Below are 25,823 nucleotides of genomic sequence, written 5' to 3'. Positions count from 1 at the left end.
TTTTATGCAGCTGTAACCTCTAGACGGACACCATGCCCGATTTTCCTTAGACTGAGGAAGCTCACCTCTCTATGTGGTATCTTTGCGTTGAGACTCTGGAAGGAAAGCCAAAAGGCAGAGTCATAACTCTGGAAAAGTTACTACTTTCCACTACGGTGGAAAAATACCGAATGTGAACACATAGACACCTTTCCCTAAGCAATATTTGAATTTGCAGCAAACCATTCTATTTTATTCTTTGGCCCGCTCTATTTATAACCATTCCCTGATTGCCCATGAAGCACGCGCTAGCATTTCATCAGCCTTGTGCATGCTGCTTTCCAGTGGCGCAAGCAGAGCGAGACAAAAGTCAATATAAGGTTGATTGCTAGTCTTTTCCTAATCATACCTGTGTTTCCCATTCCTCCCTATTCTCACTGCAGACGGGGGAGAAAAAACCTTTCCAGAGGATGTCTCCAGCCATATAACCGATCCCATTGTGTTTAATAACACATACACTTGAGACTGTTGATGAACCTCCCATGAATGTCTGTCTATACGGTCAGAAAAGCCGGGGAGCCCTTGAGCAGTCTGTGTGGTCTCAGTGGAAACAGCCTAATTGGAAGTCTTCCAAACCAAAGCTTGGGAGAGATTTCCAGGGGCGCTCACAGCACCCACAATGAGATTGGGCCTCTAATAAGGACATCCTTGCCATGATGGGTGGTTGTTTTCAGGCTGCTCTTGTCCCACGCACGGCCTCCTTCCCGCCTCGCCCTCCTCGCCCCTCCTGCTCCAACCGGATCCAGAGGAGAGCAGGAGCACTGCTCAGTGACAGCCTGGTCATTTCTGAAATGGATGGGACAAAGAGAAGGTGCTTCTGTGCCTCTCCGCTTGTCAACTCCATGGAGAACCTGGTGTTCTGTTCCTAATGAAGCCTTCATGGGAGCAGGGGGCTTGTATAATTGAGCGACGCTGCAATTCATCCTCCACGTCCACAGTAAGCACTACTATGTCCACAGAATCACTGTTAGGGTCAAAGAAACAACTATGCTTTCTATAGATATTAATTATTGTTTTTAAATTATTAATGTTAATTCTTATTTTTAGCCCTTCTCAGTATCCTCCAAGTTAAGTGCTTTCTCATTGCTTGTAGATCAAGTTCAAATTTTGCTTAGAATTTAAGACCCTCCTAAAAGGCCCCATTTAATCTATGCGACCCTTCTCTCCTTCTGGAGCCGTGAATTCTCAGCAAATGGATCTGTTCATTGCCCCCTGTTGCCCTCTGCCTATAACATTTTTCTACCACTTCTCTAGCTGTGAAAGGCAGGCCGCATTCAAAAACCGGGTCAGCTCTGCCTTGTCTCTGACACCTTTCCTGAAGTCCCAACCCAGAGCGTGCTCTCCTTTCTCTTTCCTTAATGGATTTCAGGGGGTAAGGCAAGGAGGGGAACCTCAGAGGGCAGGGACGGAGAGAGAGGAGGAGGGCCCGGCACTGGGGTTCAGGAGGTGAGGACACAGGAGCTGGAACTGAGAAGCTGGATAGGGGAGGACAGGGCAGTCTCTCTCTGGGGCGAGCACGTTTCCTGCAAGCCTCTCCCATAGTCATGGTGAGCCGGGCTCTGACAGATGGGTGGAGCACAGACGGAATGATCTGGAGTCTAGCTTCCCTTTTCAACAGCTGAAAGCCACAGTGACTGTGGTGACCTTTCATTCCTTTCTTGCCTTCAGGAAACCTGCGCTGTCACAGAAGAGATTCAGAGAAGTACTTGGGCTGTCTTCTCTCAGAGATCCTAGTCCGGGGATCGGCTCATTGTCACTAGGAAAGCCGGAAACGAGTCTATCTGTCACCTTCAGAACTTTACTGGAACACATTCCTGTCAGGCGGTCTGACGTCTCTGTGTTCTGCAGTGGGATCTAATGTCATATTTGTACCCCCCAAGGCGTCTCTCATTCACTCTCTTTTAGTCGTACCAGGAAAGTCCCCAGTGAAAAGCAGACCAGTGTATGCCGGAAATCAAAAGGGATATGTTGTTCTGTCTTCCCAAAGTCTGACCCTGAGTTCCACCGCAAATCCTCCCCTGCTAGGACCCACATCTCCTTGTGTAGGTGTGGGCGTGGTCCTGCAGGTGTGGCCGTCGGAAGCTCGGGAGGTGGACATGTGGCAGTTAGACAGCTTGACCCATTCCTTGGGGGCCCGGTCTGCCAGAGCCATGCCCCTCACCCACTGACCCTGGGCTGTTCTCTCTCACACACGACAGGTTTTGGCTGCTCACACCAAGGATGGAAGGGGAACACATGCTGCCCCAGGTTCCACAGTCATCTTTGAGTTAAACTCCTCTGTGAGACAAAGACCATTATCACATGATCTCACTGATATGTGGAATTTAAGCAACACAACAGAGAACACAGAGGAAGAGAAGAAAAAAATGAAAGGAGGAAACCAGAGAGGGAGATAAACCACAGGAGACTCTTAACCTCAGGAAAGAAACTGAGTATTGCTGGAGGGGAGAAGGGTGGGGGAGGGGGTAACTGGGGGGCGGGCATGAAGCACGGCACTGACGTAATGAGCACTGGGTATTATATGCAACTGATGAATCACTGACTACTTCTGAAACTAATAATACATTATATGCTAATTATCGAATTAAAAAAGATTATAAATCCCTCTGTGCGCCTATTCATCTGTAGCAAACACAAAGAAAGTTTCCCTGGCCTTCTAGCCTAGAATCTGTACCCAGCCTGTGTCCTGGAGCTGGGCTTGAACCCAAGGCCTCCTTGTGATTGTGGACCAGGCTGCTTGGTCGTTTTCCCCGGCTCCAGCCTGACTTCCCGGGCATCAGTCTCAGCTTTCTCCTGTAGATTCATGGTTCCCGCATTCCCCCAGGTCAGGACTCCCAGCCAGATACTCTGTGCAAGAAGGTTCTGCTGCGTTCTCGCGTATCCACCCCCAACTCCCACCCCAGACCCTGTGGGCCACCCTAACCCATGGCTGGCCCAGGGCTTGGCACTAACCCAGGGTTTAATTGGTTACAGAACTACTAGGAGACACAAAATTTCTGTTTTATCTTCTGGTGTAGACTTCTACATATTCAAATACCATATTTTAGTAAAAGCTTAAAATTTAAATCTAAATATAAAATATTGATTTGATCATTAAAAAGTAAGGAATGTATATGAATTCTGAAAGTTTAAACAGTTCCAACACAAATACAAGCTCGAGAAGAATTTACATAAATGTGTGGATACGTCTTTCCATTTCTTGCCCCATTTCTGGCCCCTACTTCCATGTTTCAACTCTTCTAAACTGCTCTGGGCCTCTAAAGATGCCAAGCAGTTTCTTACCCCTGCGTTTTATTCCTGCTGTTCTTGCAGTTCTTAGAACATGGTAGGGACTTAATAAATGTTTGTTGAATAAATGCTTCGCCTTGGAGAAGTCTTCCCTCAGAGTACCTAGCGCATAGTATTTAAAAGTTGTTGAATTAATGAATAAATCAAATATCCATGCTGTGTTACTAAGGGAAACTAATGCAGTCTTGGCTTTTGAGCAGCCTTTTATGGGAGAAATTATCATTTATATTCCTCTCTAAAGGAAGATAATCTTTTTAAAAATTAGGGTCTATGAAATCTTGCTGGTGCCATGAATTTTAACGCACTGCCTAGGAGGGCTGGGAATAGAAGACCTAGCTGGTGGGATGTGGGGGAGAGGACAGGAAGCGAACCTGGAGGTGGAATTAATTGATAACAGCTGTGTGTGATCACTTGTTGAACTTGGGTCCTTTCCGTCATCTCTTTCTGCAAGTGATTTACAGAATAGAGGTGTCCCTCTAATAAGAAAACGGAACTTGTTGGAGAGGAAAATGTAAATTTCCAGCAACAGTGGCTAGAAATAGCCTTTAAAAAATAACAATCTTACTTTAAAAATGCTCTGCATGCTGAATCAAACCAAAAACCGCACACATGTTTTTTGAACACTGGTTTTGTTGGCAAGAGAGTAGAAGTTTGCAGAGTCAAAGGCTAAAAACGAAGGAAACTCCTGAATCCAGACAGGTAGGAGGGCGCTGCACACAGCGGTTGTCCATGCCTTCCAGTGGCCAAAAGTTTCCAACCTAAGAGTGTGCAGAAGACAGTGACAAAGCTAAGGGCCCACACAAGCTGGGGACTCTGAATTGGAGACTCACATAATCCAGGACCCCTGTTCCTCCAAAGCATGACCACCTCATGTGGTCTCAGTTTCGGGGGAAGAGAAAGCAACCCTACCCTGAGATGGTGTGTATACCAGCCAGTTGTCAAAGCAGGTCTGCATCCTGATTTCACAAGGCCTCCTGTTCCCAAGGAACCTAAAGAATCAAGTGGAAAGGGTTCCTCATTGCTAAGGGACCAAGTCTTCATAGAAGCAACAGCAAACCTTCTCTGAAGATATGCGCTCTCAGTCCAAGCCTCAACGGATTTCATCTACTGAAATTCCCCCAACTATATAAGCTCATAATAAAAAATCACAAGGAAGAGGTGCCTGGGTGGCTCAGTCGTTAAGCATCTGCTTTCAGCTCAGGTCATGATCCTGGAGCCATGGGATCGAGTCCCACATCAGGCTCCCTGCTCACGGGAAGGCTGCTTCTCCCTCTCTCACTCCTCCTGCTTGTGTTTCCTCTCTTGCTGTGTCTCTCTCTGTCAAATAAATCAATAAATCTTAAAAAAAAAAAATCACAAGGAAAAAGTTACCATGAACAAGAACTGGTAGAAACAAGCCGTAGATTTGGAATGAAAAGATGTCATACTAAAACCACAGAGTACAGAATATAAAATAAGGCTTTTCAGTGTGTTCAAATGAAGGAAGGAGGGAATGGGACGCTTGAGGAAGGAGCAAGAGATGCAATCTGACCGGATAAAGGTTTGAAAGACAGAGTGTCTAGAAACGAAAAACAAATCATTGAAGCTTCTTAAGTTACGACTGCATACAACTGGAGGGGAGACTCGGTTAAGCACGAGTGAGAATTGAAGAATTACACATGAGGCGGTAGAGGGAAACAACAAGATGAAAAATGTGAAAAATGTGAAAAAGAGGGTAAGACACTCCCAGGCCAAAATGAGAAATTTTAAGATATATCTGATCAGAGGTAAAGAAAGGGAGAGAGAGGCAATACCCGAGGAGAAGAAGACTGAGTATTTTTTAGTATTGATGTACGATGCCAATTTGAGGATTCAGGAAGCTCAGTGAAGCTCAGGTAGGGTGAATAAAAGCTACAGGTGACTTCATAATGCCTCTGATGAGCAAAGACCAAAATGATCCTAGAAGCGGGAAGAGAGAAAAGACAGATTACCCGGAAAGGAATGACAAACTAATAGCTTGCTTTCTGAAGCCACAAGGGATGCCAGAAAAAATGATGGAATGATATCTTCAGTGTGCTGAGAGAACAGGAAACACAGGATAGGAAGAATAGCTCTAGTGCCCAGCGGATATTACAGACACGGAAATGACATGGAGGGAATATGGCACCCAACATGAAGGCTTCGTGCCCGATTCACAGACTAGTAGATGATGCCACGAAAATGGAAAAATAAGATTTGTACCTCCACTGTGGGGTAGAATCAGTCTTTGTGGTCATTCAGAGAATTCGTGTCGGGCAACATTGAACTAGTTAGAGAAACAAGTGACAGGGGTCCAAGCTAGCAGAACTTCCAGAGATGGGCCAAAGCAATCTTTATTGGGCAGCGCCTAAAGCCCAGGCAGCCCTGGGTTCTTTGTGAGCATGACCTTGTGGCATCAGCACAGCCGGAAGGGCAACCTGTCCTTCCCACCCCTGACCAACACTCACAATGGGACCAGAGATCGGTTAAGTTTCAGTGTGTCCTCCAACCAGGAACGCTGGAGGGAAGTGGTTTAATTTTAACTTGTATATACATTTGTGTGTGTGTGTGTTTTAAGGTTTTGTACCTTTTGTAATTTGAATTGCCTGCTGGTTGGTGGGGCATTAGTGGGTACCATTACCATCTTTTTAATGCTCTGAATTCAGGGAAGAAATAGTTGAAGGCCAGGGAGGGAACGACCTTCTTCCCTTGGTGCCTTTCTTCGTAGTGTATATAACACCTATAGGATAGAGTCTGGCCTGTAAAAGCAGAGGATCTAAAAAATATTATATTCCTTTCCTCTCCCATATGGCCAGGGCCCATGTGCAGAAGAGGGTGATGGTGGTTACAAACTGGGTTGTTCTCCAGGCCAAAGGGGTGGAGGGTGGAGTCAGGAGAGGAAGGTCTCCTGTTGGGACAGTTAGAAGCAGATTCTGTTGAGGACCAAGAATCCTACCTTGGTAGGATTGCCTCCTACCTTGCCTCCCTGATTTTTCCCTTGGTCTAGAAACTGATTAGCTTTGTTTCTCAGGAGGCTAGATGGAGATGAGAAAAGGAAGTGATATCAGATTCCTTAAAGCTGCACCAGCCACATCTACCTTGACTTAGATTTCAGAAGTCAGGATAAGAAACTAGCCTTGTTTGTTTCATATTTATAATGGCTTCTTAGTTTCTTCCCCCTTTCTAGGCATCTCTGCCCCAAATCAAGGATGGAAGGTCACATTTCAGTCAAATAGGACCATTCCGGTGGCCACCAGAGCTGAGAAGAAACTCAGGATGGGGATGGGGCAGTGCAGACTGGGCGGGGGGGAAGGGGCTGCAGAAGACAAGAGGCAGGGATGACTGGTGGAAATGTAGGAACTCTCCATCCGGCCGGGTTTCCTACTACGCAGTGAAAGTCTGCACCATTCTCCTAGAGGAGGTTTCCAGAGGCTGCCAGAGGAGTCAGAGTCTAACGGGGTCGGGGATACCCTGGACATGACATGCTGCTTCACTTCTTTGAAATGGTCTCTGGTTGTGGGGGCGATCCTTCCAAAAATGGGAACAGTGGTTTGACATGTATGAGAGGTCTGAAAGGGGTAGTGTAGATTCATAAGGACTTGAATTTCTGGGCTCTGTCAATGGCTCAGAGGGACAAGAGTTAAAATAACAAAATATAACAGGCCTGTGGCCGTGTGGCCATGGTAGGGTGTTCTCAGTGCGGGAAGTGGATTGGACCTGTTTGGACAGCTGGATGGGACATTTCCGGGGTTCTGGGCTCAGCAACATAAGCTTCAGTGGAGGCCCTAACTGCTCATAGCTCCCTTTCCTCCTGCCTCAGCAGCTTTGGACAAGCAAGCTCATTCTTAGCCATTTAGTATTTTCCTGACAATTGTGTATCGCCAGGTTTTGGGTTGGGGTTGGGGGCTGAGAAAGTTCAATGAGCTATTTATTGCAAAGGAAAAGAAAGAATTGGAGGGGAGAGAATGTACAGAGAATGAGAAGGTAGATTTAGCGGACAAGGGTGCTTATTTTCCCTCTCTACCGCTGGCAGCCAGGGCTGTGCATGGGGAGATGTCTCCTTTGCGTTCACAGATGTCACGGACCTGGGAGCACGGTGGTGACACGCCTCAGAGCTGCCTTCGCCCCAGAACCTGCCCTGTGTCTACACTATCTCAAGGCAGATTCAGAGAGGATTACTATTTTTACATTTGGCTGCCATGATTTCTGGGCCTCCTTTCAAACACTTAGAAAAGGATCCTCTTCCTAGCTACTTTAACCAATTACACGCTATTTCCGCAAACCTGTCATCTTTTTCATTTCCCCAGGCACTTGGGCAATGGGGGGACACCTCAGTAGCTTTTGTTGTGAAGCATGAGGTTCCCAGGCAAACACCACATTCTTTGAGCTCCCATGTGAGCCACACGGACTCCTCATTCTTTTGCGTATGGCTTTCCTCCAGATAATGTTTGAGGGAAAGTGGCGACAACTTGTATCAGAAGCTGTCTCCGTGTCCTTGCTGTCCCCAGTACACGTTTCTGTCCCAATGCTTGTCACATCAAATTGAAATGATCTGTTTACACGTTTGTGTCTCCTCTGGCCTCCTCTAAACTTCTCAATAGCAGGCACTGTCCCTTGTCCTTTTTGCGTCATAGGATGTTGAAAGTTTCAGCTGGGGCTCCAAGATACAATAGAGACAGAATACCAAAGCAAGATCCCACGCCTCTCTGCAGATTTTTATTTTTTTAATTTTTAAATTTATTTTATTTTATTATTTTTTTAAAATATTTTATTTGTTTATTTGACAGAGAGCTAGAGAGAGAGCACAAGTAAGCAGAACGGTAGGGAGAGGGGGAGAGAGAGAAGCAGGCTCTCTGCTGAGCAGGGAGCCCGATGCGGGGCTCGATCCCAGGACCCTGGAATCATGACCTGAGCTGAAGGCAGCCGCTTAACCAGCTGAGCCACCCGGGTGCCCCTCTCTGCAGATTTTTAAAAGGGGAGCATTGATAGCCAGTTCCATGATTCTGAGACACCTCAATCAGATGAAGGATATAAAAGGGGCTCAGATTCGTGAGGTTGTTTCTGAGGACAGAAACTCCTGTGCATCATCAATGCACCAAGCACACAGTTGGCGTGTGCTGGAGACACCATGAGCTAGACCCTAAATCATACTTGAGAAATTTAATGTGGTCCAGAACAGGTCAGTGAGGAAGAAAGAGACAGAGACAGGGGTTCACATAGGGAACATAGGGGGCAGAAGGAACACAGGGCTGCATTTGGAGGTCATTTGCCCTTGTACGAGGCAAGGCATACGTAAGTTTGTCCAACAGGCCAGATACCCTGGAGTCATGACGAGCCCTCACCGGTAGAATACCTGGAGGAAGGCAGGGGAGGGGACCTGAGCATTGAGTCATGTGAGAAGTGCCCCTTCCCAGGACCGGGGGGGCTGCGGGCACATCAGCCCCCTGGGGGAGAGGCCAAATTTTCATCAGAGCGCTCGGAAATTTCGTCATGTATTTCCCTACTGAGTGCACTTTAAAAGGTCAGAGAGAGATAAAAATAAAATTTCGCTTTGATTAGAACCTACTGGTCATGCTGAATCAATATATCAGTCACATTTATTCCCCTAAGTGTCAGACACAGGGCCTGACTCATCTTAAGCGTTTGATAAATACCAGACTGGGCTGATCTGATTTTGGAATGTATTTTTCTTCTACCGAGCCAAAATACGTCCAGGAGGCAGCCCAACTGAATGGCAGTCCATATTTTATTTCAGGGTTATCTCTCCTTAAATAACTTTTTGGGAAAGATTTTATATGAATAATTAAAATGAGTAGCTAAATATAAATGCACATTTAGAAAGCAGCTTTTCATTATTATGCATAAATATTGTCTCGCTCCAAAGACACGAAATTTTTTCATCTTTTTTTAAAAGCAGGCTCCTCATGGAGCCTCACATGGGGCTCGATCTCACAACCCTGAGATCAAGACCCCAGCTGAGATCAAGAGTCAGACACTTAACGGACCGAGCCACCCAGGTGCCCCCAAAGACATGATCTCATTATAACCTATGGAAAGCCCAAATATCCTGTGGTCCAGTTTTTGGCAGTGTCACCATCAAAGACATACCAATTCAATGGAAAACTTACACTGAAACCATTGGACATCCAGGAAAACATCAAGAGCATTACAAGGACAGTGCACAGCAAAACTTCTTTTAAAAAAATCCTCTTTTGCAACTTCTATCCTCCTTAGGAGCTAACCCAAGCTCTTCCTTCTTGACATTTCCCTGAAACTCTCTGAAGTCCACTCCCTGGTCTCTTGTCCCTCATGACTTTAAGTCCATTCTCACCAGCAAATCCTCCCTCCTCTCTCTTAGACCTTTCTCAGTGTTCTCTGCAGGGTTCACTCCACTGAATTCTTCATGAGCTGGAGGGTGGGGGAGAGACTCAGCAGAAAACACCCAAGATTTTCCTGAGGGGTTGGGTCGAGAAGGAAGAGGCTGTGAGTATTTCATTGTTTCCTCTGTCACTCCACATGAGAGACTTGGCAAAGGGCAGCCCTGGGGGGTTAGGGGAACAGCTGACTCTCTGTTTTACCACCTCTAGGGCTTTCTCTATGCCACAGTCTGTGCCATCAGTAGCTTGATAATAAAGTGAAACCCTATAAGAAATTTAGCCCTTTGGTTTTGTGCCTGATTAAAATGTATAGTACAATATTTTATCTCATTAGTCACTGAGACCTGGGTGTAAATGAGTATTAGATATTTTACTGATAGTAGGGTCGGCCAGTAAATTAAGAAGAAGGCTAAGGCACGAAAAAGAAAGCCTCAGAAATGGGAAAAAGTGGGAACATTAGATACAAAATTTGACATTTTCTTTTTCAAAACATTGGCAAGGGTTAGTGCTGGTCCTAGAAAAGGCCTAGGCAGATGTTATTATTTTGGGGAATCTAGACGGCTGGCAGGGCTGTGAGTTGATGCACACTTTAGGGTGAGGAGGGGGACAATTTGTTCACGTGTATCAAAAGCCTTACAATGTACCAACAAGCTTCCATCCAGTAATTCAACTTCTTCTTCTTTTTTTATTTTTTAAAAGATTTTATTTATTTGACAGAGAAAGAGACAGCGGGAGAGGGAACACAAGCAGGGGAAAGGGAGAAGGATTTCAGCCCCCACTTCCCCAGCAGAGAGTCCCATGTGGGGTTCAATCCCAGGACCCTGGGATCATGACCTGAGCCGAAGGCAGACACTTAGCGACTGAGCCACCCAGGCGCCCCCAGTAATTCTAAGAACTCATTCTAAAGAACGAAAAAGATGCATTCCTAGAGATGGCAACTAAAAGTCAAGTCAAAATTAACATAGTAATTGCAGGTCAATCATTGAAAACAGCCTACATACATGTCCGAGAACAGAGAACTGAGTGAGTGAATTAATATTCATTATTGGAGGTGATACTATGTAGTTGTGAAGAATCACATCACCCAAGAACATTTATTTATATGAGACATATTCCCAAAGCCAGTAAATAGAAAGTAGTTTCTTGGGGCGCCTGGGTGGCTCAGTGGGTTAGGCCTCTGCCTTCAGCTCAGGTCATGATCTCGGGGTCCTGGGGTCGAGCCCCGCATCAGGCTCTCTGCTCAGCGGGGAGCCTGCTTCCCCTTCTCTCTCTGCCTGCTTCTCTGTCTACTTGTGATCTATCTCTGTCAAATAAATAAATACAAACTTTAAAAAAAGAAAGTAGTTTCTTTTTTAAGATTTTATGTCCTTTATGTAATCTCCACACCCGGCATGGGGCTTCAACTCATGACCTCGAGGTCAAGGATCGGATCTCCACCCATCGCACCAAGCAGGCATCCTGAAAGTTTCTAAGATAATATGCACTGTATGATATCATTTATTAAATACAAATAATGAGGAAAGAGACTGGAAGGATACAATAACAGTGATTAACCCTCAGTTAGGGATGATACAGATTTTGATATTTTTTTCTTCCATGCTTTTCTGTATTTCCCAAAGTTTCCACACTAATCCCACATTACATAAGTAAAACAAGTAAGGAAAACACGTTTTGCAAAGAAACCACTATTTTCTTCAGGTTTGACCTGTCTTTCCGACAGTGAGTGAACAGTCTTTCAACGTGATGCCATGAAAACAGAAACAGTTAAAACAGTTTCATGGGTCAGTGGTTTACACTGGCAGAGTCAGAGATGGGACCCAGTGCATACGGGCTGGAAGTTACCCACAACTGGTTTGCCTTCATTTTAAGTGAGCAGATGTGTTCCTAACGCGATAGGCTGTTCACACCTGCCTGGCACGATGGTTTGAGAACAGCCTCAGTTCTAGGAAGCCCAGGTGGGCAGCCGCACTAGGAACCCCCGGAATTTTCAAATAAATTAAAAACACTTCCTTCACAGTTTGGCCTCTTTGGGGAATGCCAGAGAAAACCCACCATCTTGCAACCTACTACTTTACAATTGTACTTGCTTAAGGGTAGCAAATGGGGAAGCTAGCAAGATCCTCTATACACATATCAAACAGACTCTCCCATAGACCCCATATTTTTTGCCTTGGAAAATTGGCATTTATATTCAGGTAACACCTTTATTAGAATAAATGGAATACATTGGGGGTCAGTATTAGGGCAATAATAATTACCTATTTGCTAAATCTATGAAAGTCGAGCATTTTGTTGATCTAGGAATTTGTCTATGAGAAAATGACAACCTGGAAATATGAGAAAACAGCCAGATTTACCTTTTCTTTTCTTTTTTAAAATTAACACATAATATATTATTTGTTTCAGGGGTACAGGTCTGTGAATCATCAGGCTTACACACTTCACAGCACTCACCATAGCACATACCCTCCCCAATGTCCGTAACCCAATATCTTTTCCTTTTTTCCCCCAGTTTTGGTCATGGTCAAAAGCTTTTGAAGTTTGTTTGTTTTCAAGATTTTATTTTTAAGTATCTCTACACCCAGTGTGGGACCTGAATCCACAACCCTAGAATCAAGAGTCACATGCTCCACCAACGAAGACAACCAGGCACCCCAAAACTTTTAAAATTTTAATTTTCTCCTACAGTTTAAGCACAGAAGTTTGGGGGGACCTCTTTAAGGTAAAAAGTCCTTCTGGTGCCTCAAAAGGACCAAGAACCTGATAGCTTTACAGTATCAAAACACCTCTTCTCATACCAATATCCCTCTTTGCTGACATAGTTTTATTTTGAAGGACTTTTAAAGAAAGACAGCGGAACATGGCTTTTGAGGTTTTGACACTGAGGCTCCTGGGGAGCTGGGCTCTGACACAGTATAGCCATCAAGTCTTTGGACCTAAAGGGACTGACCTCATCAGAGTCACCTTGCCACCAGCCCGGGCACCCTGACTTCCCCAGCTGCTCCAACCACTTATTCTTAGCATTAAAAATAAAATAAATTTCTTTCTAAACTAGGAAAGGGTATAGACTTCGGAGGCAGATAGATCTAGAATCTGCTTTCAACTCCCTTTGTGTATATTATATTCAACAGTTGTGGTAATGGTTAAGTAGTGAAATTCACAGTCCCTTCCAGAAAGGATAAGTAATGGGCCTCACAAAGTCCTGCCATTAACCCAGGGCTTCCTGATCTCATCATCTCTCCTCACTCATTTGAAAATCATTCTCATAAGTGATTGGTCTCCTCTGCTGGTTTTGCACATCTTCTAGTCTTTCCCCCAGACCTCTCCCTTTACTTTCTCACGGCACCCTAAGCCTTAATTTACTCAGCTGCAGAATGGGAGGATAAAAGCCAACCTCTTCATTTGTTGAGGTTAAATCTAGCCTGCGCTGATCTCTCCAGGGGCTGCTCTGGTCCCTGCTCTGCCTTCCCACTCGTCTTCCCACCTGCCTCACCCCGTACACCTTGCACTTTGCCTGGATGTTCTTCCCACTTCTCCTTGCTTCACTAATTCCCATTCAGAAGCCACCTTCTGATTCTCTCTAATAACCAACACTGGATTAGAAGTCGATTTCAAAGCATTCTGAAACTCGTCTGCAATGGCATGTAGAGTACTGTATTTAATTACGTGCTTATCTATCTGTCTCTTCTCATCTGTACTCTGAGTGATGCTGGTACATGACTGTAACCCTAGGGACTCTGGCACCAGATACAAAAAAGATGATCAATAAATGTTTGTTAAACTAATCAGTAATGTATGCAGAACTTGTAGAACTGTATTGACACAGGAAGAACCTAACACAGGAGGCCATGATTATAAGGTTATGGGAGTGTAAGGTGATCCCACAAGAAGGCCGCCACCAGAATTGACATAGTTGTCCGAGACAGCCACAGTGTGGGGCTACATCCCTAACATGGACAGACTCTTTGAAAGCTGGATTCAAAAGGAAATGAACAATAAGGCCTGTATGACCATTGCTTTTAATATTTCTGCCTATTTTAAAGTCCCTGGTATATGGGTCTTGGTGCTTTTTAAAAGTTATCTTCTTGGGGTGCCTGAGTGGTTCAGTCGGTTAAGCGTCTGCCTTCAACTCAGGTCATGATCCCAGGGTCCTGGGATCAAGCCCGGCACGGCACCGGGCTCCCAGCTCAGCAGGAAGCCTGCTTCTCCCACTCCCTCTGCCTGCCCCTCTCTGCCTACTTATGCTTGCTCTGTCAAGTAAATTAAAAAAAAATCTAATAAAAAAATAAAAGTTATCTTCTTCAAATGGGTGAGACAACTTCTAATGAAAGATGTAGACATCTAAGTAATGCAAGAGAGCTATGTGTTGCTGTCAATGTCACTGTTATGATAATCTATTGTGCCTAATTACCTTTGATCCCCAGGGAGGTTTTGGGCTGTCCATTTGTTGTCCTTACTTAACAGGAGAAATTACCGGCATATTACACAGTATAGATTTGGAAAGGGGAGTTGAGTCAGGTCCCTCTGGTTCTAATCCCACCCTCTTCCTATCTATCATGCAGCCAAAGAGAAGTAGCAACATCTGTGCCCCTTCCCTTCCTGCTGCTCTCAGAGCTCCCCAAATATTATGAAGGTCATTTGACTTCTACGGGTAGGAGACAAATGAGATGTGAGGATCTGAGAGACGATGTGGCCTGTTCAAGCCTTACCTGTGTTTGCTCTTTCAGCATCCTTAAATCAAAGGCTTTGTTTTTAGTTACATCATGAGAAATCCAAAAGGCTGATTTTTACCCTTCCTGGCGACCAAATGTTTGTAGCGATGCCCCCGACAGACTAAGCAGTGCTTTTGTAAGCATGCCCACCGTGGGCAGTGTCTTCCATCACAGGACACAAAACCGTCAGGGCCCCATTTAATGTCACTTAAGTCCCGCCAGGCTACAATTAACAACTTTAATGAACTCTCTCCTCTTCTAGGGAAGCAACACCCTACTATCAACTCTCCTCCTCTTCCCCAGAATATTAGATAATACCTGCCTGCCCCTAACACCTGCTAGATGACCGCAGGGGCTGACAAATGTCCAGAAACCTCGTCACTCCACAGAGGGTTGGTCACCGTGATGGCCATTAGGTAGCATACAAATGACACAGGGGAAGAACTCCAGACAGTGGGACAGGGGTTGGGGAGGATGGAAGCCCTGAGGATTTAGTCCTGGCCAAGCCCGTGTACCATTCTCCTCTACCCGAATCTGCCCTGTCCAGTGAGTTCATCCTCTGTCATGGGCATTTGGCTCTGGCGCCCGGAGAGCAAAAAATTCAAACCTGGCTACGTGCCCACTTTCTTTATAGAGCGTATGTGAGATGCTCCCTGGGGCATCAGCCGCTGGGGCTGAGACTCGTTCCCGTGTCCAGATTAGCTGAACTCACCTCACAGTTGTAAGCAAATTAGATGAACACTTCTGAACCGGGACGATAATACCCGGAAAAGATGAACTAATTAATAATTATAATAATGAGAGGGCAGTCAAAATAATACCCATGATTATTTAGTATCTGTCACTTGAGGAATATGGGATGAGCCATTGATGTCACCTCATGAGTCCTCCCTCTACTTTAGGAGGAAGCAAAGGGCAGGTGTCAGTTACAAACAAGTCTATTTGGAAGAAGGTTCATCAGGGAAGAATTAATGTATAAGGGGAAGGTCTGAAAAATAGGACTTTGAATATCAAACCTGGGCGGGCATTCCCAGGATGGAAAATACCAGCCTATTCTTTTCCTCCTGTGCATTTGCTCAGCCCTGATGCTGCTCCCTAGCTCCCACGTTAATATGCTTTTTTCTATTCATGACTTCTGTTCTTTCCTAATTACTCTGGCCCCTAGACTCCCAAAGTGTGTCCTGATGTTTATTAATAAGTATTATTTTCAGAAGGATTACATTTTCATAACACTGCATCAATCACAATCAAACAGACTTCTTTACCTTTAGGACTTTAATATGCTACTATGCCTAAGTGAATGTCTCTGAAGAGTACATTTTAGGTTGAGCCTTTTGAAATTACCATTTCTGTAGGTCAAAAACAATGGAACATTGACAATTTCATATGATCCAGCCTAATAAGATTCAGCACTTCCAAACTTGCTTGACTACAAAACTCTTCAGGGGAAATTTTGTTGCAGTATCAGTGTCCTTTGGCCTCACTTTGGGAATCACTGTCTTAGGTACTTAAACACAGAGATTATGAGGTGTTTGAGTCGTGCATGTTGCTTGGATTCCATCTTGCTCTGATGCGACAGGATAATGGGTTGAGCAGAATGAGAAGCAGGCACATGGGGGAATCCTGGTGGGCACTGAGGCTGTTTCCAGGAAGGGTGGTCCATTATGGCCATCTTCCTACACAGCACTTGCTAGTACATGACTAACCCTAGCATCCTTATGGGACTCTACCCCAATCCCGAAGCTGATGCCAGCCCTTTTAAAGGATGATTGTCCCTATACCATTATATTTTGTTCCTGGACCCTGAGGCTTTTTAGCAGAGTAGAACCAATCATCAAGTATCGGAAATGACTGAAAGTCCTCATACCAGAGCAGGTTCTGGTTGATTTCCAGTTGCATGGGGCAGCAGAGGAAGTTGTAACCATCCCAGACCAGGACTAGGCATAGAAAAGCAGAGGTGAACCCCAAGAGACCATACCAGTATCACAGAGGAAGGAGGGTGTGAAATCAGGAAAGTGTAGTATTATGGAAACCAAGAAAAGAAATCCAAAAGTAGGTAGTATTGAATTGAATTGAACTGCATTGAATGCTGTTGCGAAAATAGGTACAGAGAAGTCCAGGTTTGGCACTGACAGGAGCAATACCTTGGTATAGAGGGGACAAAATCATGGTTTACAATAAGGATCTGCTAAGTGCTCTATATGTATTAATTCACAAAATTCTCACGGTCGTCTTATGCAGATTCTAACATCACCCTCGTTTTACAGAGGAGGAACCCAGACACAGAGAGATTCAATAACCTGCCCAAGGCCACATGGCTAGAAAGTGGCAGCCGGGCTTTAGGCTGTGCTGGGAACCACATCGTATTCCTTTCATGACACCGCAAATCTCAGATCGGTAACTCAGACAGTGCTTCCAGCAAGATTGCTGAGAAGGGAAAATAGACCTGGGTGGGAGCTGGAAGAGGCTGTAAGGCTGAGAGAGGGCTTCCCCTCGAAAGTAGCAAACACTGCCTATGGGCTGCATGCTGACAGGGATAAAAGAAGGGGGGCGGGGAGGACGGTGGATGCTGGCTGGTAGAGGCATTCTCAAGCAGCAGGCGAGATCCAGATGGATCCCATGGACCCACGGCACAGAGGGTTTGCCCTTTGACAGGAGCTGAGCTCATCCTCCATACCAGGAAGGGAGGCAGAGAAAAAGGGCACAGGTGAGTATAGCCGGTAATTTTGGGAGTGGAAAGATGACGAGTACTGTCTGCTGACTCCTATTTTCTCTGAAGGATACAGCAAGATAATCATCTGAGACTGGGGCAGGAGGTGGGTGAGGAGGGCGGACCTGCAAGAGGACTGAAGAGAGGAGAGGTATGAAATGGCCATTTTGGGTTAGGGGTGGGAGGCAGCACAATGAGGAGCCCTTAGGAAGCTAAAAGAGACAATTCAATATCCCTAATTTTTATGGATGCTCTCTCCCTTTCTCAAATTTTCATGGTTTTTATCCTATGAAATTTTTCATTCTAAATCTGCAGAAAAAGAAAGAGGGGAAACCGTCTGCCCTTTCTCCCATTACTGCTGTGCTGGGGGTAAGTAGGAATACCTTTGGAAGTGATGGGCTAGTAAATCTGAGACGGTCCAGGCAGATGGTTTGGGATTGCGGAAAGCTAATATAAAGAGAAATATGACCTGGGTTTCTTACCTGCAGAAACTTTGTGTTTTTCCCTTTGTTTTCATCAAGGCCCATCTGTCCCTCTTTAGGACATTTTTTAAGGAGGAATGTGGGGTGATAAATGATCCCAGGTGAAATTTATCTCTGCCTGGGTTAAATCCTTGTGCTTTCCCCGAGGAATCAAGGAGCACAGACAGAACGCTATTACAGCTTCTAGAGTTTGAGAGCCAATCAACATCACCTGGGTGGCTTGTTAATCCACATTGCTGGGGCCCCACCCCTAGGCTGTGAATCAATAGGTCTTGGGGGAGCGGAGCCGGAAATAATTTGCATTTCTAACAGGCCCAGGTGGTGTTCCCACCACTGCTGTCTGGGGACAGATTTGGAGTGTTTTGTAGAGTGTGTTGTCACTGGGGTGGCCAGGGATGTTCCCATATCTCACCGAACAAGGGCTAGGAAAGAAGATATCTCCAGTTGACTCAAGCCCTAGAACAATTCAGATGCCGAGGTCCCTTAAACCCATCTGCAACTGCTGGACTTGTCCTTCCTTTCCCTCCCTCCAAATCACTTTGTTATTCTGTAAAAAGAGTAGCAGGGAATAATTGAATAAGAGTAACTCCTACATAAAGTGCTAACCCTTCCAGGGGTTAGCACAACTGTGTGAGGTAGGTACTGTTATTAACCCCAGTTGAGTGGGGAGGAAATGAAGACACAGAGGGGTTAAATGACATAACTTGAGGTCACACAGCTAAGAAGTGGAGAGCTGAATATGAACACACATTAGCTTAATTCTAGTACTAACATTATTTCTACTCCTTCCATATGTCAAAGGTAAATGTGGAGGAAGCTTTGGTCTCTCCAATTTAGGGAGCCTTGCTGTTTGGGTAAATTGTGGTTGGCTGCCATCCAACCTAGGGACACTGAGCAATACAGGATTATTGAAAGAGCTCTGTTGTACTCACTTTTCTAAAACTGCATAACCCTTGGGCAAGTCACACAATTTATTTTCATTATCTCAGCAATAAAATGAGGGGGTGTACTGTCTGAATTTTCAAGTTCTGAAAGCATGAAATTCTCCCTGAGTTTTAGTCACGTTTTCCTCCTCAGCTCACTCATCTAGAGCTCATGTAGATGTGTGCTACCTGAAATAACACAAACCAGGGACGCATAATCCACAGGCACCAGCCTGTTCTGGGGACAGCTCCTTCCTCCATAGTTAAGAACCCTGGCAGTCTCTTGTCCCAGAGGAAGTGAGCTTTGCAGTATGAGATGGGTTTTGCTTCAAGTAGCAGGAGAAGAGTAAGCGCTAATTATAAAGATACTCTTCTAAAAACAGTCAGTATGGAGGTCCAGTGGGAACCAGTTGGTTCCTCCCATTGGCTGGCTGGGAGACACTGAGCAAGTCGTCTTGCCTCAACATTTGGATCTGTGAAATGGAGATAATTAGGAGTGTGGGGTGGTTTAGCTAGTTAACCATTACCTAGTGCTTGGTCAGATTTCCATAGCCAGACATTCTCAGGTTGAAAGGCGGATTATGTATCAGTCTCATAAACAATAGAAGGCGAGGTGGTCTTGATTTTTTTTTTTTTTTTTTTCAAAACAAGAATCTAGAAAACTCTGACCATTCTCCAGAGTGTTGTTAGAGTTAACTGTCTTTGGAAGATCCCATTCATGATTTAGCCAAAGTATAGTCTCATAAGAACATCTATTCAAGGGACAGGAGGGCCAGTGGGGTCATGGAGTTGAGGTTAATAAGGTCTTACAGAGAGCTAGTCATGTATTGGGCATTGTAGAATTGCAAGTAATGATTCTAGCAATAGCTAACATTTATAGAGCTCTTAGGATGTGCCAGACATACAATCATCACATGTCATTCACATAACCCTAGGAGTTAGGTACTACTGTCACCCCATCTTACAGATAGGGAAATTGAGGTTTATAGAGGCTAATTAGTCAAACTAATTCCAGTGGGATAAGCATTCAAGGTGACAGGAGGATTTGAACCCGGAGGGTCTGATCCCAGAGCCCAGATACATAGCCATGGTGTTACATTGCCTTCATACAATGGTGAACAGGACAAAGACCAGCCCCTCAAGGGGCCAACCCTATGGAGGGAAACAGATGGGCACCAGGAACAGAAATCCATCAACATGACCAACCATGAACATAAAAGGAGCAATTGACTGCAACCAGAAAGATCCAGAAAGACTTCAAAGTGGAAAAACCATTTGAGCTGAATGTTGAAGGAGAGGAGTGGTGTTTCAAGAGGTGGAGATGGGGAAAGAGGGCCAGCTCAAAAGATGATGTACTTCTGATAGGGGCAGGAAATACAGGTGCCACCTGTTTAATTCTTTCTTCTAATGTGCAGTTTTATCTCATTTTCTAACTTCCTGTTCTGTTCATGGGGGGTGGGGCCTGAAGCCTTAGATTTTGTAGGCTCAGAGAGTCTGAAAGTTGGGCTCATCTCATCCTTCAGTGGGGTTTCAAGTATCATCGTGCCCTATGCTGAGAATCCTCCCCAAGCCAGGCCTTTCACGATTTTCTCATCAGGCAAACTTTCATTGTGCTGCCAAGTGCTGTTTTCTCTGGCCATTAACGTCTGGTATGTTTGAGCCAACCACCAGCTTGAGAACTCAGCGACAATGGGAAACCAAGACTACAGAGCAAAGCTGCTTGAGCTCTCTTATTGTAGCCTCCCTCATTTTGTGTTTCATGCACCTTCCTCAGGTAAAAAGATTCCTGCTCTTTCTCCACTAGTAACTTCCTTCCTTTGACAGGTCTTCATTAATCCAATCGTCGCTGGTGATTTCCCCCAGTCTTCTAACTGAAGAGTCAGAATGAGAATAGATGAAGAATCCCGGGAAAAGTAAGGAAGGAAAGGAGGGAGGAGAGGGGAGGATGGAGGGAGGGAAAGCAAAACAAAAATTTGAGCTTTTGCTAGCTGGGCCTCATTTCTGCTACAGTTGTGTCTCTGATTTCAGGAAGGAGAGCTATCACATGTTACAGGTATCTGGTGTTCTCTGCTGACTATGCACCCATGAGCCCTTCTTCAGGCTAGACTGAGAGCCGTTCCCGCCCCTTCTTGGCCTCGTTTGGGTGCAGAGTCTGCCTGGCAGTATGTTCTCTTCATTTTTTGAGCACATCCATGTGAGTTTTGCTGAAGTGCTGCATAGGCCATATTTTTATCAGGATTGGATCTCTATCAGCACCAGACCTTACTGAGCCTAAATGACACCCCTTCCAGCCCTGGGACCTCTATGAAACTTTTCTCCATGGACATCCCTGAGATTTATCTATCCTGGTCTCTTCTCTACCTTTCCCACCATGGACTCCTATTTCTTTCTTTGACTCGTCTTCCTCTGCCCACCCTTAAAATTTGGTTTTCTTTAGTTTCCCATCCCTGCCTCCTTACCCCCTCTCTATGTGCTTTGCTTAGAAGACATGCCAGGTGATCATTCCCTGCTTGTGAGTCATTGACTCTCAATTGCTATCTCCAGGCCTGGCTTCTCTTGGTTTTAGCTGCATGCCTTCCACTGCTTGTTGAACATCTCCAACTAGAGGACCTAGGGGAACTTCAAATTCATCATGTACCAGAGTTAACTAACTCTCATCTCTCCTCACTCTTCTCTGTTCACTCTGTGCAATACAAAAAGGGGGGGGGGGAAGCATGTTCCAGACTCCACCCTTTGCCTCACCTACTCCTACTCTGCACCACCCTACCTGTCCCTCCATTCATTTATCATATATTACTGATTTTAAGTTCTAAACCTTTCTGGAATTGATCTTCCCCTGTAGATCCCTGCTATCTTTCTCTACTTGAAGTCCTCATTATTTCTTATACTTTGGACCACAACTGTTTCTCCTGGCCTCCAGGCTCAATGCCTTCATATCCATTCTCCATGCTACCTCTGGAGTAACCCACCTAAAAGGAAATCCACCAAGATTCTCCTGTCTGAGAGCCTTCATTGGCTCCTCATCATAACAACAAATTCCTAACTTTGAGCCTGGCAGAAAAGGCCTAGCATGACCTGGATCTGCCTCTCCTGTTTCATCCCAGCACTCTCTGCCTCATGCTTCATACACTGATGATGATGTTAGGAGAGTAGCTTGTAGCTTTCCAACACCACATGCTGGCTCATGAGTTCTATTCTATTTTATTCTCTCCTCTGCACAGTGTCCTTCCCACCCTTCTTCATCTGGATCACACTCATTCATCCTTTAAGACTTAATCCAGCCATCACCAGGCTTAGGAAACCTTCCCCAAAACCTCAGGTTAGGGAATTTCTGCTTTTGCCTCCTGCTCTTATTATTTCTTGACCTATGAAGAGCAGGTTGGAATGATCTGTCTGGGAATCCTTCTCCTTATTAGGCTATAATCTCATCAAGTTCCTAGTCCCCCAGTTCCTAGTCCAACACCCCGCATATAGTAGGTACTCAGTTAATGTTGTTGATCAGAACATAACCTCACTGAGCAGGGGTCATGAATTTTCCACCCCTGGACTCCTAGCAGGTACTCAACAAATGTCCCATGGGCAAATGCTGTTCCTGTTGACAGCTATAATGGGAAGAGGGGAGGAAAATTCTGATCACATAGTGCTTAAATATACTAAGGAGGTCAGGCATAATAGAAACCGCACATCGGTATTTCATCCCTGAGTGGCATTCATCTTTGAGCATGAGATTTGAAGGTATTAGGCTCTCCGGTAATTATTTAAGAGAGTAATCTACCACCAAGCCCTCTCATAAGCCCTCCCACATCACCAATGGTCATGATCGCCTCAATAAAAGGAATTATTATGAATTAAGAAAATTATGGCAAAGAAAGAGGGTTTGAGGGCCAAGAGTGGACCCTGGGTTTCCCCAAGTGGGCTCCCATGGTTCCCTGGGATGAATTCTCCAGACCCTGCTTCCCACTGAGCCCACCCATTGACCGTCTTCCCAGTAGCCTCTTTGCATAAAAGCTCTGCTGCTCCATGGCTTGTCTTTGCTTTTGCAATTGCAGAGCATAAATAGCTAATGAGGCATGCTGGGGCCAACAAGAGGAGCCTCTGTGGATTCCATTTGGTCTCTGAAGGGTGGGGGAATATGCATTTTGAACACCCACTTCCTGCTAATCCTCCCACCAAACCAGTCAGGCTGGTTGTAATGTATTATTAGAAAGCCCACACATCCATCTTTAGAACAACAGAGTCACTTGTTGCATGAGGAGTGTTTCACATCTATAGAACCATAATGGAGGAATGGGGGTGGGGGGTGTGGGGAGCTGGGACAGGCAGGTCAGGGACGGGGGTGGGGGCAAGATGGCCCAGAGGACAGAGCTTGGGTTCAGAATTAGGCAGAGTGGATTTAAATGCTGCCCTGTCCCCTGCACGCTGTGTGGCCTCGAGCCCATGACTTAACTTCTCTGAGGCAATGATGAACTCTCACGGGCTCTGGTGAGGATTAAAGGAGTCTTCTGTATGGCACCTAGCCCAGGGCATGGAGAAAAAAGGTGCTGGCAAAATACCAGTTCCTCTGACGTCAGTGCTTCCTGGGGTGTTCTTGTAGGGCAGAAAAGCACCAATGGATGCTCTCCACTACCTGCTGCTTCTCCTGGGAGCAGAGCATTCTTACCAGCCACAGGAAGGGAAGTGCTGCCCAGCACACTTACTGGCCACACAGAGCCCCCCGCCCAACCCCTGTTGCAGGACTAGCTATTCCAGATAGACCCAAGGGATGGAGCTGCCATTCTGTTTGAAGGGAGAGAATTTTCCAGGCTGCACTGTGAAACAATATTCCCTCAACATCTCGACAAACTTTACTGTTAATCTGAGCTTTCCTTTCCTCCTTCCCTCTGTTCTTTTCCTCTCACTAGAAAAAACACCATGAAATGAGAGGACTGGTGTCTCAAACGACGCCCAGAACCAACAGGTACCAGCCTTCCTGTCTTCCCAAACACCATCATGAGTTGTGCCGGATATTGAATCACCAACCCTCTCAGGAAAACCCTTCCTTCACTTTCCATCTCTTTCTTTGCAGAAAAGGAAGTGATGTCCTGAGGGGAAAAGAAGCAAAGAGAGGTAGCTAAGTGAGAGGAGCAAAACATAAGGGACAGGCTTTCTCCTTTCTTCATGATGGGGGTCTAGGCTCGCCCCTGCTCTCAGCTTTGGATTCTCCAGTCCATCAGCTCTACTGCCTTCTGCATTTGTGCCTCCAACGCTTTTTCTTCCTGTGTCCTTCCCTGCTCCGCCCCAGCCCCCAGGGTGAGCAGACTCTGGGGCCTTAGCAAAGGCCTGCATTCTCAGCTGCAGCTGCAGGGGTCTCCTCCCCAAGGAGTCCCCGAAGAACTAGGGACCCCATCCTGGAGCTGGGAGTGGAGGGAGGGTGTTGGTGCAGGTTACGCAGCAGTACTGGGAAGTCACACCCCCAGAGAAGGTCAGAGTATGCTCACCTGCTTCATCCCAGGGACCGCATAGTGGGCTCCCCTACATCCCTCCCATCATTAGTCACTGGTGTCCTTCCATCCCAGCACACAGCCCCATGCCACCCTGCTCAGTGCCCCCCCCGCCAAGAGCCTCGATGTCTCAAGGAGCTCTTAGCCTGAGAGCTGCTCGGGTTCCCTGATCCAGAGCTGCCTGCGCAGGCGCCAGCTCTCCATGGCAGAAAACCAGCCTAACCCTGAATAAGTGCCCTGAGTGGTTGGGGTGTGATGATCAATCAAGTCCCGTGAGGCTCAGGTCTGGCCAGGCTTCTTGCCAGCCCAATGCTGGGCCGGATAAGGGTACAGGTAGCCCAGGAGTCCTCAGCAACCCCCCTAAAGACCTCACCCCATTCCCTTCACCAGCTAAGCTAGAGAAGAGTACACTACCTCCAGAAGATGATCTGCCCCAGGGAAGCCATGGTGAAGGGAAGGGTCCCTTCCCTCGGTGTGCTGGCTGCTGGGGGACGTGGAGCTGCTGCTGCCCTCCCGGAGCTGTGACTCACAGCCAGCTCTCGTGTGCTGGCCTTAAATAGTGTGCTCAGGCCGGGAGTGGTGCATGGCGGCAGACGGCTCAGGTATGAGGAAACAGGGCTGCCGGGCAGAAGGCCCCGCAGGCGCAGAGACTGCCTGCTCCCAGCCAGCCTGGGGAGGCTGAGCTTGCAGAGCTGCCTCTCTGGGCCCTGACCTGGCAGGAGGGGAAGAGGCAACAGCTGTCTGGACCCCCGGCTTCAGGGTCTTTATGCAGCACACGTCTTCTCCTCCTGACTCTGGAAGGGAGCAGTAGGGATGGTAATTTAATCTCCAAACAAGAACGGCCTGGAATAGCTCAAAGTGTCAGGCTGTGCCAGGAATCAGGGAGGATGGAGTCCCTCTCCTTGGGGGCAGTGGATGATCAGAAAGAGGCTGGTCACCACCGGTGTGGTATCTCCAGGAGGGAATTCATGCCAAGAGACCGCAGGAGGGCTGTGAGTGGGGATGACAAGAGGGCTGAGTTTGTCACTGAGGACTGAGGTCCCCCTCGGCCCCTGAGACAGCCCAGCTGGGAAGGCAGATGTCTTCAGGCTTCTTCTCAGCAAAAAGGGGAGAGGGCCTGCCCTGCCCACCTCACCACCTCACCTGCCCACCTCACCTCTTGGGACTTTCAGACTCCCAAGAGACACTGACTGACATTCCCCAGAACCTAGTGCTGTTAGGAGAGTGGGTGAGAAAAACTGATCTCCGACATTTAATCTAGCCCTCAGATTTGCAAGGAGGCAGGAAGTTCTTAAGGCATAAAGCCCTTTCTCTTCCTCTTGTCTTATTGTTTCATCCATACCCTCTGGACTCTGGAGGAGGGCCCTGGAGAGTAAACACACACTGCCTGCCTAACTGCTGATTTCAGGGTAAAGCACCCCAGGATTTCAGCTGCATGATTCCAGAGTTGGTGCACTGGATGCCGGAACAAGCATGGAGGATGCTGGGAAAGGAAGGCAGAATCAGGCAGTAGGTTGGGGGGAGACAACAAGGAAGAGGGTCGTTTAACAGTGGAGAAATCTTAAGAGTCACCCAGAGCCAGATCCAATTTATTTTTAGTAATCTCTACACCCAGTGTGGGGCTTGAACTCATGAACCCGAGATCAAGAGTTGTGTGCTCTTCCAACTAAACCAGCCAGGTGCCCCCGCCTCCCAAATTCTTAATTAATCATGCAATTCTGGGCAAATTACCTTTCTTCAAGGCATCTTGAAATCCATGAGAGGAGGTCCATGTGCCTTCCCTTTCCCCAGAGGAAGTAAAGGGAATGCCTGGAA

At 46.3% G+C, this 25,823-nt stretch overlaps 1 protein-coding gene across 3 annotated transcripts in view; it reads right to left on the bottom strand.

Annotated features, from left to right (window-relative positions):
- Nucleotides 1-24,538, bottom strand: part of VTCN1 (V-set domain containing T cell activation inhibitor 1) — a 56,813-nt gene extending 32,275 nt beyond the window's left edge. For 2 of the 3 annotated variants that reach the window (XM_032881329.1, XM_032881330.1), the window contains exon 1: nt 24,423-24,538. In XM_032881329.1, the coding sequence (XP_032737220.1) occupies nt 24,423-24,454 (32 nt within the window). In that variant the 5' untranslated portion in view covers nt 24,455-24,538. Of the gene's footprint in view, nt 1-3,321; nt 3,430-24,422 lie in introns of all 3 variants that reach the window. The other variant, XM_032881331.1, reaches the window with a different exon arrangement.
- Between the last annotated feature and the right edge of the window lie 1,285 nt (nt 24,539-25,823).

This window comes from Lontra canadensis, unplaced genomic scaffold (genome assembly GCF_010015895.1).
Source record: "Lontra canadensis isolate GAN:19392208 unplaced genomic scaffold, GSC_riverotter_1.0 scaffold75, whole genome shotgun sequence".
Classification (NCBI taxonomy): Eukaryota; Metazoa; Chordata; class Mammalia; order Carnivora; family Mustelidae; genus Lontra; species Lontra canadensis.
Note: the sequence above shows the minus strand (reverse complement) of the source record. Positions and strands in the feature narration are given on the sequence as shown.